We start from the raw sequence: 16,478 nt of genomic DNA on the forward strand, positions 1-16,478 counted from the left end.
CTCATCAAACGAACACTTCACCCCAGTTGAGATGTGCGCCAACAACAGCATGTGTGAAGCTTAAAATTTATAACAACTAAAGTTTATTATCCCCAAACAAATATGGTCATGTCACACTTAATTGGATATCATAATTTTTGTTTTAAAATCCAAGTTACAATGAAATATCACTCCTTAGGGCTTTAGACTACACCAAAGTCAAGGCAATATATATATCTGTTCAAAATAGGCATGCCCAAAATCATTGTGCCCAAATTAAGTACAAATATGCTGACCCCAAAACTACTGAAATGTTTAGCTTTAATTAAATTAAAATAACTTAAAATGAATTTTAGCTCTTCAGCAATTGTTAAAAACATTACTGCACTAAAAAGACCTTGCTATGCTCTTAACAGACATAAAAGACAAAAAAAAAACCCTGTTGTGGTCAAATTAGTGAGATCTAAAGCCCTAAATCTTTAAAGCTATTTGTCTTTATTATATCCCATGCAGCTTGTACAAACAAACCACTTCTTATGGACAGCATTTGAATATAAATCAATACATTTTAATTTTCAAATAAAACCGCCACCACTGAAGACTGCTCTGAAAGAAAATACTAAGCTTGTGTGTAGACCAACCTGTATAGAGACACTACACACACAAAACCACAAGATACATATCCGGTGTACAGATCATTGTATATATATATATATATATATTAACCCTCAGTTAAAACGATTGCTGTCAAAGGATGATTAATTATTTGTCTTCGGTATAAACTATCTTGTATAGAAAGACAAAATGAAAGAACACTTCATATAATATTTCCTTCAAACATTTATATTTATTTACTTTATTTATAAGTCACATAAAATGAAAAACTCTAACTTTGGTTAGAAAATCTTTAATGCTATGTACATTATATTATACATTACTTCACTTAGAAAGTAAGTGAACAAATTTATTGTTGGTATATACCAAGCTCGAACAAGCAAAATGTACCTCAGAAGACAAGACAATTATAGATTTTGTTTATTTTTTTTTGAACAGTAAAACATTGGTGTTGCTCTTAAATAACATATACCACTTATTTGGACAAGTGAAAATAATGGCAGAATAAGTCGATTTCAAGATGTAAATGTATTTGTTTGGTAAACTTGTGAAAAGTTCTGCTTATATCTATTATCTGAAGGAAAAAAAACCTTTTAAGAGTAGAAATGTTTAGAATATTAAAACTTTCTTACCTTCTTTGTTATCCCTCAAACAATAGTCTTTACAATCTTCTTCTGTGTCGAAGCGGTTGTCGTTTCCTCCACAACTTCCATACCAGAACATGTTACACGTGCTGGCCTGAGAATCGAAATACCACTTCAACGTGTAATTCCCACACGGCCCTCGAGACTGCTCCAAACTGCAGCGATCTGCAAATTTAGATTTTAGCTTTTTTTCATCAAATTCAATTTTTTCCTTGACCGTGTCACAATCTTTAATACACTCACTCATTGATTCAAATCTATTATCATTTCCTTCGCACCCTCCAAACCAAAACTGCCTGCAGGAGCCTAGGCGCTGGTCGTAGAACCACTTGACACTAAAAGAGTCACAGGGTCCCGTCTCAGATGGCAGGCGACACACCGCCAGTGACACCATCACGGGAACTAAGGCTTCTACCATCGCGGAGCAGAAGTGAGAGCAAAGTGAAGATTAAGAGATCTCCTCTCATTTAATGAGTGGCTTTACTGTAACACCGAGCGAAACCACCTCCCTGCATGCCTCACAACACTATGGGTTATAAACGTTCACATTAGTCGGCGGCTCTCTACTATCACAGAGAAATAGGCTGTGGTAATGTATGCACACACACACACACACAGAACCACTCTGTCTAGGTGTTGGAGCCTACAATCAAAGGTGAGGGTCCTAACATCGTAAGTTTTCTCTACCTCAGCTTTCAATAGTTAGTCATCCAAGGAGAGAGAAAAAGTACATGAATGAAAAAAAATAAGGACATATTTAGAGTGATGAGCTCACTGTATGAATGAACTTAAGATTTTTTTTTACAGTAGTGTGTGCTTGTGGGTGGGTTGGCTGGATTAGATGCATCCTGGTCCACGGCTGATTAGTGAAGGTGTCACTTTTTAGGCCAATTTTGTGCTTTTATGGTTCTTGGTCAGTACTTGAACTCCTCTTGCAAGTGGTCACGTCCATTGACTTGGTTCACAAGAGGTGGACAATACATTTCGGCTATTTTATCACACTACAATGGTCATTTCCATCTGGGCCATCAAACCATCGTTAAGATTTCGTAGCTGTAGTTTGTAGTCCTCAAACCAGATTGAAAATGTGACAAATCTATCTGTTGTTTGGGGATCGGAGGGTTTTCTCTCACCTGACAAACACCCCTTGAGAGTATTCAAGTGAACTCATACACGAAGAACCGCCAAAAAAACCCCCCAGTATTTAGAAACAATATGATAATGTCAATCCTTAAAATAAGGATCATTCAAGGGTCTTTTAACATCTTGTTTTCCTGCACAGGTGGCCTTTGTGTACAGGTTTTAATAAGTAAATCTGCAAGTAAACTGAATGTACAAAATGTCAATTTTAAATAAATGGCCATTTGAAGCAAGAATGCTGATTTACAGAAAAGAAAAGACATCAATTTGTTAATATAACTACTTCAAACTCTGATTATGCTGACAAGTTTTAATGATATTCAAAAGTCATTATGAACAGACAATGGTTAAATTTAATAAGAGTAACAGTAATTCTTATATATTTACCTCTAAAATGTCCTTCATTCACAAAAGTTGAGGATAATTTCCACAAAACATTGTGTAGGCCTATTATGTCATTGTTCGTTGGACCACTGTTTTTAGTTAGTTAATTAAATGTCTCGAGTTAAACATTTTTGTTTTCTATTTTGACAGTCTATAAAATAAAAAGTAATCCACTTAAAATTATTTTATTTTATTAGTCAACATTTGTTTTGCACCACCCATAAAAGACACCAAAACAAGTCTTATATAAAACTATTCAATCTTGTTTAACCAGGAAAAGAGTAATTGTGTCTAGCAATTTGTTTATTCAAACAATAACCCATGACTTTGAAACATTCTCCATCAAACACAACCTTATGCTTTGCATAACAATGTGATGTTCTGTTTATTTACACATTACATCAGCTTAAAAAGAAAAATGTGTCAGGTCTGCCGGGGTTGTGCTAAGTGATTTCCTCCATGGTCTGAGGAGCATACCTGTTTTATTAACAGTTCCGACAAATGATATCTTTATTTCCACAGTTCAAGCACCCCAGATAGCTGCTATTTCTGTGGCCCAGCTAGTGGTTCAACAAATGTCTACCAGGTTAAACAAGGGAGCATTTCATTCCCCAACATTTAAAGTTCATCAGCAATTCCAATCTTGTTTTTATTGTCTTTCATGACAAAAGTATTCCAGTTCGTACATATAAAAAAATAGGCACCTAATCAAATACAGACCGACCAGGCAGATAGTTTGTCTGAAATTGTTCCATGTGGGGTCCGGTTACAGCAGAGAGAGTTATCTGTGGTTTCACATGTTCACGTACTGATGAACTTCCTATAAATGGCACTCTGTACAACAACCACCTGCGTACTATACCTGCACACATAGATGACCTACTCAGAGAAATAGGGGGTGGGATGTAGCCCAGTGGTAAAGCTCTCGCCTGATGCATGGTCAGTTTAGGTTCAATCCCAGTCGGTAGACCCATTGGGTTATTTCTCGTTCCAATCAGTTCACCACAACTGGTATAGCAAAGGTCGTGATAGGTGCCATCATGTGTGGGATGGTGCATATAAAAGATCCCTTGCTACTAATGAAATAATGTAGCGGGTTTCCTCTTGAAGACTATATGTCAAAATTACCAAATGTCTGACATCCAATAGCTAATGATTAATAAATCAATGTGCTCCATTGGTGTAGTTAAACAAAACAAACCCTCTGCATTTTTTCATTAGTAACAAGGGATCTTTTATATGCACCATCTTCCACAGACAGGATAGCACATACCACAGCCTTTGACATACCAGTCGCGGTGCACTGGTTGTAATGAGAAATAGTCCATTGAGCCCACTGATGGGGATCGATCCCAGACCGACCATACATCAGGCAAGTGCTTTACCACTGGGCTACATCCCGCCCCAGAGGTAATACTTACAACTATCAAAAAATATTACAGCAAAACCTTTATTCTGATGCTGTGAAAACAGCAAGGTATAAATTATACCTGTAAAAGCTTTCTCTGTTGGACTATCATATCTAGCCAGAGAGTCAATTAATTACTGGCTCTAAGTGCCTGGAATTTCCACAAGGTGCTGATATCGGAGGGAAAGGTTAACAAGAGAATTGTAAAAGAAGCCCCAGTTCCAGACATGTGCTATGATTTACTAATGAAAGACACACCTACCTGAGTCAGGCTAGTGATAAGGTTACTTAAAATAAAGACAGGGTCATTGTTAAATTACTGTAATTAAAGGTGAACTAGTGATACAAATTATTCACAATTATGGCAAACTTTATGATAAGATACTCAAAATAATGGAAAACTAATGATAAAGTTAAGGCAAACTCATGTTAAAATTACTCAAAATAAAGGTGAACTAGTGATACAAATTACTCAAATTAAATACCAAATAGTAATAAACAACAAAAAAATATATAAAAATTCAGTGACTAACCATTACATGGACTTTAATGGACACAGCCATAAAATCACTTTTGTCAGAGAATAAAAAATGTTTTCCTTAATTTAACTTAGTACTCGGAGCTTGGCCTATTGAAATCGGTGGCATGATCTGTTTTGCTTATAGTACAAACATATACTAGGACTGTTACTATTAAATATACATGTATTGTACAATTTACATATAAAAATGTATTAAAACATACAAGGCAACAAGATGGTTATTTTTAAAACTTAACCTAGGAAGTAAAATATGGCCTGCTGTTATTTTTTCCCCACATAGTATGCCAAAAGGAATATGGCCTGCTTAAAAAGAAATATGGCCTGCAGGAAATAAGACAGCATGGAGTGGGTGGGGGCTTTGTGACAGTGTGTGGAAAGTTAGGACCTCGGAGATGTGTTGTGGAGCATTATGAAATTAAAATATAAGAGAATCACAAGCTCAACCTCAGCTAAGTAGAAGATTAGGTGATCGTACATGCATGTACATCCGTCTCTTGAAAACTGACCTGCGGTTTTTTGGTAATTTTATCAGTTGGATTTTTATTTCATGTGTTAGGTCTAAAAAGTTAACTGCTTTTTGCAGGCCGCTATTTCAAGCATTCTCAAGAGATTCATTCAATGCTAATTTCTGTTGTTTCCATTGAAACAAATATAATCATAAATAAAATGTGTTGAGTGTGTCGTTAAATAAAACATTTCCTTCCTTCCTTCCATTGAAAAACTTATTCTACACAGGTTTTCTTGAATGTTTATAAAATCCACTAGCCACAGGATCAGTGATTTTAAAAATTTACTAGCCCTACTTTACTTTAAGTTAATAAAACTTACTAAATAATAGTAATAATCAGATATGATACCTAAACAGGGAGACGGACCTTAAAAACATTAACATTGGGGGTTGGGGTGGGGAAAGGATATTCATATTTACAAAATAGACTTAACTGCAACATTTGACCCAAAAAATCACTAACTGTCGGCCATGACAATATAGGCCTAGTATTTATTTACTAGCCCAACACTGAATATCACTAGCCATGGGAGTGGGACTACCATAATCTAGAAGCCCTGTTCTGTGGTTTTTAATTATGTATTTTTCTTCTTTTTTCACAATCCATGTTACTGCCACATGAGACTGAAGCTGAAAGTTGCACCACCGTGTGACCGTGACTTGGCAAAATTAAGACTGATGTCTTTATGTGTTGTGTACTGCATTGTGATCCACGCTGATCTGATAACAGTGATAAACATGGAAATGCGTGCCATCACAAACAGAACAGGTGTATGCAAAATCAGGCTTACAAGAGGTAACCTGTATAAAAAACGACTGATTTATCCCCTTGCTTGAGATGCAGTGGGGAAACATTATTCTTTGTAGACACAACACATTAACTTTCCTTACTTTATGGGTGTTTCTCTTTCATACGAATCATGATAATGATGCAATAACAATCTTCTATGATGAAAGAACAATCTTGTATTTTTACACTTTTTACATACAAGAAATTGAGTAATGGAAAAACAATTTGTGTGTGAATAGCCAAAATGTGAAATGATATAGCTGCTTAAAATGCCCACCAAAAACCTCACTAACAAACAACTATAGTGAAACCCTCAAAATGGGACCTTCTATAAACTGGAATTTACTCAAAATCAGACACCATTACAGTCCTTTTTTTATATACCTGTACATTATACAAAATACAACCTCTCTAAACTGGATACCCTTTAAAACCAGACTTTTCACTTGGTCCCATGGGTGTCTGATTTAAAGAGATTTTACTCTAGTTTATAAGGCACAACACTAATACATTGAAAATATGTCCTATTTACCATAGATCGCTGTGTATTAGCCAAATTGTCAAGCCTCTAAATACCATCATGAGAAGAGGGGTCGACCAATACACAGATTCTACAAAAAATGTCTTAGAAAATACAATGAAATATCGGCGTGGATGGAAATATGATACTAACAAAAACCTGTCGGTCATTCTAAGCCTTAAAACCTTACCATAGAGTTATTTAACAAGTATTTTTAACAGCCTCTATTAAGTCCCATACCAGTGTCCATTTGTTTGTTTGATACACACAATATAAGTTTATTTTATTTCAGAAATGAAATAAAATATATTTTGATTGTTGACAATTTCTAGCAAAAGCCACCATTAAGTAGTACCAATTTTTGGCACCAAATGTATCACATGATTGGAATGGTCATTAAATCTTTTTATGACCACTGATATTTTGTCCTCAATTACAGATTTAATTGGTCACAACTCATGATATTTACTTACCATCATTGTTTATTCTGCAATTCCTAATTAATTTTTAGAAACTATGTTTTATTAGAGATATCACCACTTATAAAAAGAACAGAAGAGGTAGTGTTCATCATTGCAATTAGCTATCATGGGTGTCAAACAATATTTACACTGCCATATAAAAGCAAAACTACATTTATCAACTAGCGATTGAATAAAAAAAGATAGAAATAAAAGAACAGAACAATGTTATCCTACATTAGAGGATTTTAAAAATAAACCTTTTTTTCTTTTTTAGCTATTTTGAAATCTTTATTAAAATAGTTTTTGTACATCGGTTCACCAAAACAAATTACTGCGATCGACTTGTCAAGACCGACATTATCTCGATCGGATAGATCTATATTTTTGCCTGTTTCAACTACATAAATGTTGAGTAAGCTCATACATCATACCAGATACTGAAGGGAAAACTAAGTGGTTGGCTTATCCACAGAGTCAGCCAATACATAGGGATATATGGTAATTACAACTAATTAAGCTTTAGGATAATTTGAATAACAAAATCAGTTTGTTGTCTTGAGGTGTAAATATAGTGTTAACAATAAAATCAGTTTGTTGTCTTGAGGTGTAAATATAGTGTTAACAATAAAATCAGTTTGTTGTCTTGAGGTGTAAATATAGTGTTAACAATAAAATCAGTTTGTTGTCTTGAGGTGTAAATATAGTGTTAACAATAAAATCAGTTTGTTGTCTTGAGGTGTAAATATAGTGTTAACAATAAAATCAGTTTGTTGTCTTGAGGTGTAAATATAGTGTTAACAATAAAATCAGTTTGTTGTCTTGAGGTGTAAATATAGTGTTAACAATAAAATCAGTTTGTTGTCTTGAGGTGTAAATATAGTGTTAACAATAAAATCAGTTTGTTGTCTTGAGGTGTAAATATAGTGTTAACAATAAAATCAGTTTGTTGTCTTGAGGTGTAAATATAGTGTTAACAATAAAATCAGTTTGTTGTCTTGAGGTGTAAATATAGTGTTAACAATAAAATCAGTTTGTTGTCTTGAGGTGTAAATATAGTGTTAACAATAAAATCAGTTTGTTGTCTTGAGGTGTAAATATAGTGTTAACAATAAATCAGTTTGTTGTCTTGAGGTGTAAATATAGTGTTAACAATAAAATCAGTTTGTTGTCTTGAGGTGTAAATATAGTGTTAACAATAAAATCAGTTTGTTGTCTTGAGGTGTAAATATAGTGTTAACAATAAAATCAGTTTGTTGTCTTGAGGTGTAAATATAGTGTTAACAATAAAATCAGTTTGTTGTCTTGAGGTGTAAATATAGTGTTAACAATAAAATCAGTTTGTTGTCTTGAGGTGTAAATATAGTGTTAACAATAAAATCAGATAAAAGAAGAGGACCTGTAAGTGTTATATGTTAATGTAAACTACATACCAGTCTCTGTACTGGGGCATCCTTTATGGTGATATCCTTTAGCTGCCGTCTTCCCATCTGGACAGCACCCATAACTGGTTGCGGAACAGTCAAGGTTTAGCAGTCTACCCTCATTATGCTATCAACAACAATAAAAACAAGATTTTATTATATTATTGTTAATTGTTTTGTTGTTATCCCCCCAAGGATGAATTCTAGAATCAAATAGTAATGCTTAAAAATTAATATGAAGTAATGACGGAAAACGCTTTAAAACAATGTTGTATCCATTCATTTAACAACTGACCATCCATCTATCTGACTGTCCATACACACATCTGTCCCTCCATGCAAGCAACCAACCATGAACCTCTCCACCCATACACCCATCCACAACAAGAGCATATTAATTTATTAATCATTGGTTATTGGATGTCCAACATTTGGTTATTGTGACACATACAGAAAACCTGTTACATTCTCCCATTAGCAGCAGGGAATCTTATATGCACTTTCCCACAGACAGGACAGTACATATCATGGCCTTTGATATACCAGGTACAGGGGTGTAGCGTGATCTGGACCTGGGGGGGGGGGGGGTTCGAATATGAACCATGTGGACCTTTTCCTATTTTGGTTTTGCACCACTTGAAACTCCATATTTATAAACCTGTATGTTTTAGTACTAAAAGCAGACCATTTGCTTCAGCGAACCCCCTTAACCCCCTCAGCCTACGCCCCTGAGGTATGGGGTAATGAATGTTGCAGGAAAAAAAAACAATCAGAGAATGGGTTCACTGACGGGAATCGATCCTACCAACCCTGGCCCCTCAGGTCAGCACTCCACTAACCGAGCTAGAGACCCACCCAAGAAAACACATACCTATTAAAGTATTTGGTTGGGATGGGAAAACCCACTGGGTGCACCAAGGATAACAATATAAGACCCATAACACTTGAGACAAGAATTCTACCACAGAGTTACATCAGCCCTCTAATACTAGACTAGTTAGCATGAATATTTAAATCTGAGCAATGTTAATGTCTCTTATACAGACTTTAATCCATATACACTGACACATTATTTAACTTGAATGCTGCTATACAAGCACGGTTGTTAACAGTAAGACAAATATATGCATATAAGCACAACTATTTTGTATAGTTCATTGTGTCTACCTAACCGACACAGAAACAACAGTAGCTGTGAAATAATAGAGGCCCGACATCGTACATCTACAACTTGTGTGTGTGTTCCCGCATAAACAGAAGTCTAATGAATCGTGATAATATATAAACAGTTTTAGTCACAAGTCTTAATAGCCGCTCTGAAGCAAAATCAAAGGTAAACATTTTATTCATCAGAAGTAAATTATGCTAAAACCTTTGGCAGATGTTGTATACATATGATAAATTTAGATAGATATGAAGGAATAATGTGTAGTCCTGTGGTCGGGGTGTTTGCCTGAGATGACCAAGCATATTGTGGGGGATCCAGAGATTATCAAGGGCAGACAGAGAATATTTTTAAGGAGTGGACCAAGGTCAAAAGGGAACATGGACAAACTCCTGAAAATGCCACCTCAATAAAAAATTGGGCATTTGTGAAATAAAAATTATAAACAAATTGTTTAAAAAGGGGCACTTGAAATTGTTTTGGAGGTACAGGGGTTATCAATTTAAATACATGTTTACTGATTGGCTGCTGGAAATGATTGAACTTCAGGTACAAATGAAAATACCTGTACATAAATATACCAGTTCAAGCCTTTACACATGGAGCACACATTGTGTTTGAGTGTATGTTCAAACATTATGCATGTTAAACACACCCACACACACCCACGCCCTCCCCTCCCCCATCTCTCTCTCTCTCTCTCTCTCTCTCTCTCTCTCTCTCTCTCTCTCTCTCAAACATTATGCATGTTAAACACACCCACACACACCCACGCCCTCCCCTCCCCCATCTCTCTCTCTCTCTCTCTCTCTCTCTCTCTCTCTCTCACAAACATTATGCATGTTAAACCACAACCCACACACCCACGCCCTCCCCTCCCCCATCTCTCTCTCTTCGACTCTCTCTCTCTCTCTCTCTCTCTCTCAAACATTATGCATGTTAAACACACCCACACACACCCACGCCCTCCCCTCCCCCATCTCCTCTCTCTCTCTCTCTCTCTCTCTCAACATTATGCATGTTAAACACACCCACCCACACCACCACGCCCTCCCCTCCCCATCTCTCTCTCTCTCTCTCTCACTCTCTCTCTCTCTCTCTCTCTCTCTCAAACATTATGCATGTTAAACACACCCACACACACCCACGCCCTCCCCTCCCCCCATCTCTCTCTCTCTCTCTCTCTCTCTCTCTCTCTCTCAAACATATGCATGTTAAACACACCCACACACACACCCACGCCCTCCCCTCCCCCATCTCTCTCTCTCTCTCTCTCACTCTCCTCTCTCTCTCTCTCTCTCTCTCAACATTATGCATGTTAAACACACCCACACACACCCACGCCCTCCCCTCCCCCCATCTCTCTCTCTCTCTCTCTCTCTCTCAAACATTATGCATGTTAAACACACCCACACACACCCACGCCCTCCCCTCCCCCATCTCTCTCTCTCTCTCTCTCTCTCTCTCTCTCTCTCTCTCTCTCTCAAACATTATGATAATTAATGAATTATATAAGCTTATCATCACTGTGGCCTTAATTGCTATTTACTATTTAACTAATACTAATATTAATAGCTGTGCCAGTGTAAAACACTAGTTATAGTTTAAACAGAAATTAATGCTACATAAAAAAACTATTATAAATCAGCAGACATAGGTGAAAGCAAATTACCAGTAAATGCTACATTTTTATCAAAACATTTTCACAATGGGGACTGGGGAATTTTATTTTTTATTTTATATTTTCATTTTATATTTTTAGGACATTGGAAGCACCCCACATCAAATTATTGGTTATCTGGGTAGAAATCATATAAACCAACTTCCTGTTATATAAAATTTAGAAATATTGTTTCATATAGCAGTAACATCTAGCTGTCATTGACCTGACAACCAGAGATAACAACTCACTGCTGGGAGGGTACTACTAGATGTAGTCCATACATGTACTAAACATGACCTTTATTAACAGTCCAGTGAAAGCTGCATTCAGGAGACATCAGCTAACAGAGATGTACAACACCTCTACATGTGTACACCATCTCTTAAAGGGACCACCCTAACTTGCCTGTCACATGTTTCACACTACTGTAGTCTAGAAGGAAGAAACTCAACACATGTTTTTTTTAAATCAGGGCATTGGACATATGGTAAGGACCACACTGAGAATTAAAAACGTTTGTTTTGTTTAACGACACCACTGGAACACATTGATTAATTGTCAGCTATTGGATGTCAAACATTTGGTAATTCTGACATGTAGTCATCAGAGGAAACCCGCTACATTTTTTCTAATGCAGCAAGGGATCTTTTATATGAACTTTCCCACAGACAGGAAAGCACATACCACAGCCTTTGTCCAGTGGTGGTACACTGGTTGGAATGACACACAGATAACAGAGGAAACCCACAGCTGCCACTCCATCAGGTATTCTTTTTAATTACCAGCAAGGGATGTTTTATATGCACCAACCCATCCCACAGACAGGAGAGTACATATCATGACCTTTGTTACACCAGATGAAGACCACTGGCTGGAACAAGAAACAACCCAATAAGCTCACTGATGGAGATTGATCCTAGATCGATTATACATCAGGTGAGCACTTTGCCACTGGGCTACATCCCACTGCTACTATAGACTAAAGCCCTCTTAACAGCTAAAAGTAGAGATTAAATACATTTCGTTGTTTAGAAGTCATTCAGTGTCTCTATATCCAATGACTGCAGTAAGTTAGACCAGACTGAACCAAGAATAAGGAAGAAAATGGTTTATTTGATGATGCACTCAACACATTTTATTTATGGTTATATGGTGTCAGACATATGGTTAAGGACCATACATATACTGAGGGAGGAAACCTGCTGTTGCCACTTCATGGGCTACTCTTTTCGATTAGCAGCAAGGGATCTTTTATATGCACCATCCCATAGGCAGGATAGCACATACCACGGCCTTTGATATACCAGTCGTGGTGCACTGGCTGGAGCGAGATATAGCCCAACTGTGATATTTATATTTTCACAGCTCTTTAGAATGTTTATATGTTGATTATCATTTCATTTACTTTATAGTTTGATGTCCAATAGCCAATGTAATTTTTATGCTGGGGTGTCATTAAACATAATTCATTCAATTACATACACCAGGTGCTTGAATAAAGCACAGATAATAAATACATAAATAAATCAATCAATCTATATAATAAATGGACTGAACCCAACTGGATCAACTAAAGTGGTCTTAAGGGTGTATACCACCAAATCAAATCCCACAGACGACAATAGTAACATACAATGTATGTGGCTAAAACTCCTACCTGCAGCGTATCTCAATTGACATAAACGCCATGGATATAAATACTACCACCCCTCACCTTTAAAGTGAATCAGAAAAAATTGGGGGTCAAGCTGCTCATATCTGAGATAACGGGTAGTGTCTATGACTACCCTAGTTCCACACAAAATTTGAGTACTTTTTTTTTACAGGTACCCCGTACATGTTTTAAGCACAAGGCTACTTGACACAGTGGTACAAGATGAAATAAAATTGCATACATTTTTTGCACAGATGAAACTATTTTTTTTTTTACAACGAACACACTCACATTTATCACCAGTCACAGGACTATCAAAAGTTTGGTGCACCTAGAAATTTCATCCAGCCGGTTTAGTACAATCTAGGGGCAGTAGATGTTACTGGTACATACAAATAACTTTACTGCTCATTTATTACTGAGTTTCACCGAATACGAATGTGGAAGAATTTCAATGTCTCAGACTAACTTTAATTGATTTTCCATTAGTTACACCCTACACATTTTAATTATTCTTGTGTGTGGATTTAAAACATTATTTCCTATGATAGATCTAAAACACATGCGTTTAAAACGAAATGATTTTCCACTCTGGGACTAAGTCTTCCCATACAAATAACCATTCCAATCTGAGTGACATCAGATTTTACTCAGGCAGCTAGAACTAAGAACATAAGTAAAAAAGAATCGGAAATAAATCATTTCCCCTGATTCGCGCCAGTGCCAACATACACAGCTAAGTGTTAGAGACAAAACAAAGATGGATCCAACACATTGTAACAATGTGCCAGATTAACCACCTTGTACATCTCCCTGTCAGACGAAATCAGACACTTCCATGTCTTAAGGTGTGTTCATACAGTTCCACTCATAATAACCATTTGTGTGTGTATGTGTGTGTGTGTGTGTATAAGAATTGAATCTTACAATTAAATTTATATGCATACTTTAACAATACATAACTGAATTTATTTTGTTTAGCTTTAAATATGCCTGTAGTATTGTTTGTGTAAACTTCATTGAAACTTATGTCGCGTAAGAATGCGAACGTTCATTCACTATTATTTGAATCAGGTGATTTTTTGTAAATGACGTCATTTTCTCTAGCTGCTGTGCATTTTTACGGATCATTTAGTTAGGCCTATATTGGAAGAAATTGTCCTATTCGTGTTTAGTTTATATTTTATGAAAGTGAATGAAGGGAACGTGTGTAACATTTATGCTGTTGGTGGAACCGTTTAATTTTCGCCAACAGCTGTTGAACATCGCTTACAAGTAAGTTACAGGCGTGAAGTTTCCTACATGATTTCTTTGCCCAACGACCGAGTCTCATGTCATGATAAGCGAAGAGATTTTTTTGTTGTGTTTTTTTTTTTTAAATCAATGCATATAGATCCACATGTCTACTTTGCTATAGCATTTTCCATTAATTTATCGTATACATTTTTTGTATCTTTCACGTGTGTTTTCTTCAAAGTATCTAAATATGATTGCCAGAATAATCCGGCTTTTTGCACAAAAGTAGTGCGAGTCCGTGTTGGGTGTGCGTGTGTGTGTGTAGTAGGCGTAGCTTAATTTTTTTTGGTTCATCGAGATATGAAAAAAAATAAAAAAGCACCCCTGGACCAATCAGATTGCCGTAAAGTGTATAGACGCAAAGAAAATTTAATTATATATATATGATCTAACAATGTAACAATGTGCTGTATTAACCACCTTGTATATCTCCCTGTCAGACGAAATCAGACACTTCCATGTCTTAAGGTGTGTTCATACAGTTCCACTCATAATAACCATTTGAGTGTGTATGTGTGTGTGTGTGTGTATAAGAATTGAATCTTACAATTAAATTTATATGCATACTTTAACAATACATAACTGAATTTATTTTGTTTAGCTTTAAATATGCCTGTAGTATTGTTTGTGTAAACTTCATTGAAACTTATGTCGCGTAAGAATGCGAACGTTCATTCACTATTATTTGAATCAGGTGATTTTTTGTAAATGACGTCATTTTTCTCTAGCTGCTGTGCATTTTTACGGATCATTTAGTTAGGCCTATATTGGAAGAAATTGTCCTATTCGTGTTTAGTTTATATTTATGAAAGTGAATGAAGGGAACGTGTGTAACATTTATGCTGTCGGTGGAACCGTTTAATTTTCGCCAACAGCTGTTGAACATCGCTTACAAGTAAGTTACAGGCGTGAAGTTTCCTACATGATTTCTTTGCCCAACGACCGAGTCTCATGTCATGATAAGCGAAGAGATTTTTTTGTTGTGTGTTTTTTTTTTAAATCAATGCATATAGATCCACATGTCTACTTTGCTATAGCATTTTCCATTAATTTATCGTATACATTTTTTGTATCTTTCACGTGTGTTTTCTTCAAAGTATCTAAATATGATTGCCAGAATAATCCGGCTTTTTGCACAAAAGTAGTGCGAGTCCGTGTTGGGTGTGCGTGTGTGTGTGTAGTAGGCGTAGCTTAATTTTTTTTGGTTCATCGAGATATGAAAAAAAAAAAAAAAGCACCCCTGGACCAATCAGATTGCCGTAAAGTGTATAGACGCAAAGAAAATTTAATTATATATATATGATCTAACAATGTAACAATGTGCTGTATTAACCACCTTGTATATCTCCCTGTCAGACGAAATCAGACACTTCCATGTCTTAAGGTGTGTTCATACAGTGCAACTCACAGTAATTAACTATCTGTATATAGGATCTAACATATTGTAACAATGTACTAGATTAAAAACCTTAATTGTACATCTCACTTTCAGACAAAATCAGACGCCTCTTTCACTGTCCAACAAGATCATTCACATTCATATATAAGATGAATTCGCTAAGATTTATATGCACAGTGCAATTTAAAGTCACGGACCCTAGTTTTAACCCATGAAAATGGACACTAAGTTTGGTTAATTCACAAACCTATAACCCATTTGGATAAATTAAAATAGAATGAAACAAGAGTCAAAATGGAGAAATACTCCTAAAAATAAGACTAGAGCTCGTCTCCATTACTTCTCAGAGGTAATATTTTTTAAAATGTGAAAAATTAATTCATGGTATTAAAAACATCAGGATGACCAGAAAGACTTAGGATGAATGGAAATGGATAATCTAAATAATAAAATCAAAGCAATGTTCAATTTCTGTTATCAATAACAGCTCTCATAGTGAAAAATATTCTGTGATGTTTGAAAATTAGGGTTGGTCACATTAAAATAATAATCTGTAGGATCTAATACATTGTAACAGTATGATGGATTGACCAGTTGTACATCTCAATGGCAGAGCAAAGTAATTGCTTTCATATCTTAATAAGTACAACTTGTAGTAACAATTTATAGTGTGTTTGTTTTGCTTTAATTTATTTCTGTGATTATATCCATTAAAGGTTCAAGTTAATTTTCCTGGTATGTATCTCTGACCAGAGAGATAGTGAAAGATGGTGTGTGTGAGAGAGAGAGAGAGAGAGAGAGAGAGAGAGAGAGAGAGAGAGAGAGAGAGAGAGAGAGAGAGAGGAGAGAGAGAGAGAGAGAGAGAGAGAGAGAGGAGGGGGAGAGAG

The 16,478-nt window shown here is 35.9% G+C and overlaps 1 protein-coding gene across 3 annotated transcripts in view; it reads right to left on the reverse strand.

Annotated features, from left to right (window-relative positions):
- Positions 1-16,478, reverse strand: part of LOC121371665 (papilin-like) — a 172,448-nt gene that overhangs the window by 96,304 nt on the left and 59,666 nt on the right. For all 3 annotated transcript variants that reach the window (XM_041497728.1, XM_041497729.1, XM_041497727.1), the window contains 2 exons: positions 8,424-8,541; positions 1,227-1,403 (listed from right to left, as the gene is read on the reverse strand). In XM_041497728.1, the coding sequence (XP_041353662.1) occupies positions 1,227-1,403; positions 8,424-8,541 (295 nt within the window). The remainder of the gene's footprint in view (positions 1-1,226; positions 1,404-8,423; positions 8,542-16,478) is intronic.

This window comes from Gigantopelta aegis, chromosome 4 (genome assembly GCF_016097555.1).
Source record: "Gigantopelta aegis isolate Gae_Host chromosome 4, Gae_host_genome, whole genome shotgun sequence".
Taxonomy (NCBI): Eukaryota; Metazoa; Mollusca; class Gastropoda; order Neomphalida; family Peltospiridae; genus Gigantopelta; species Gigantopelta aegis.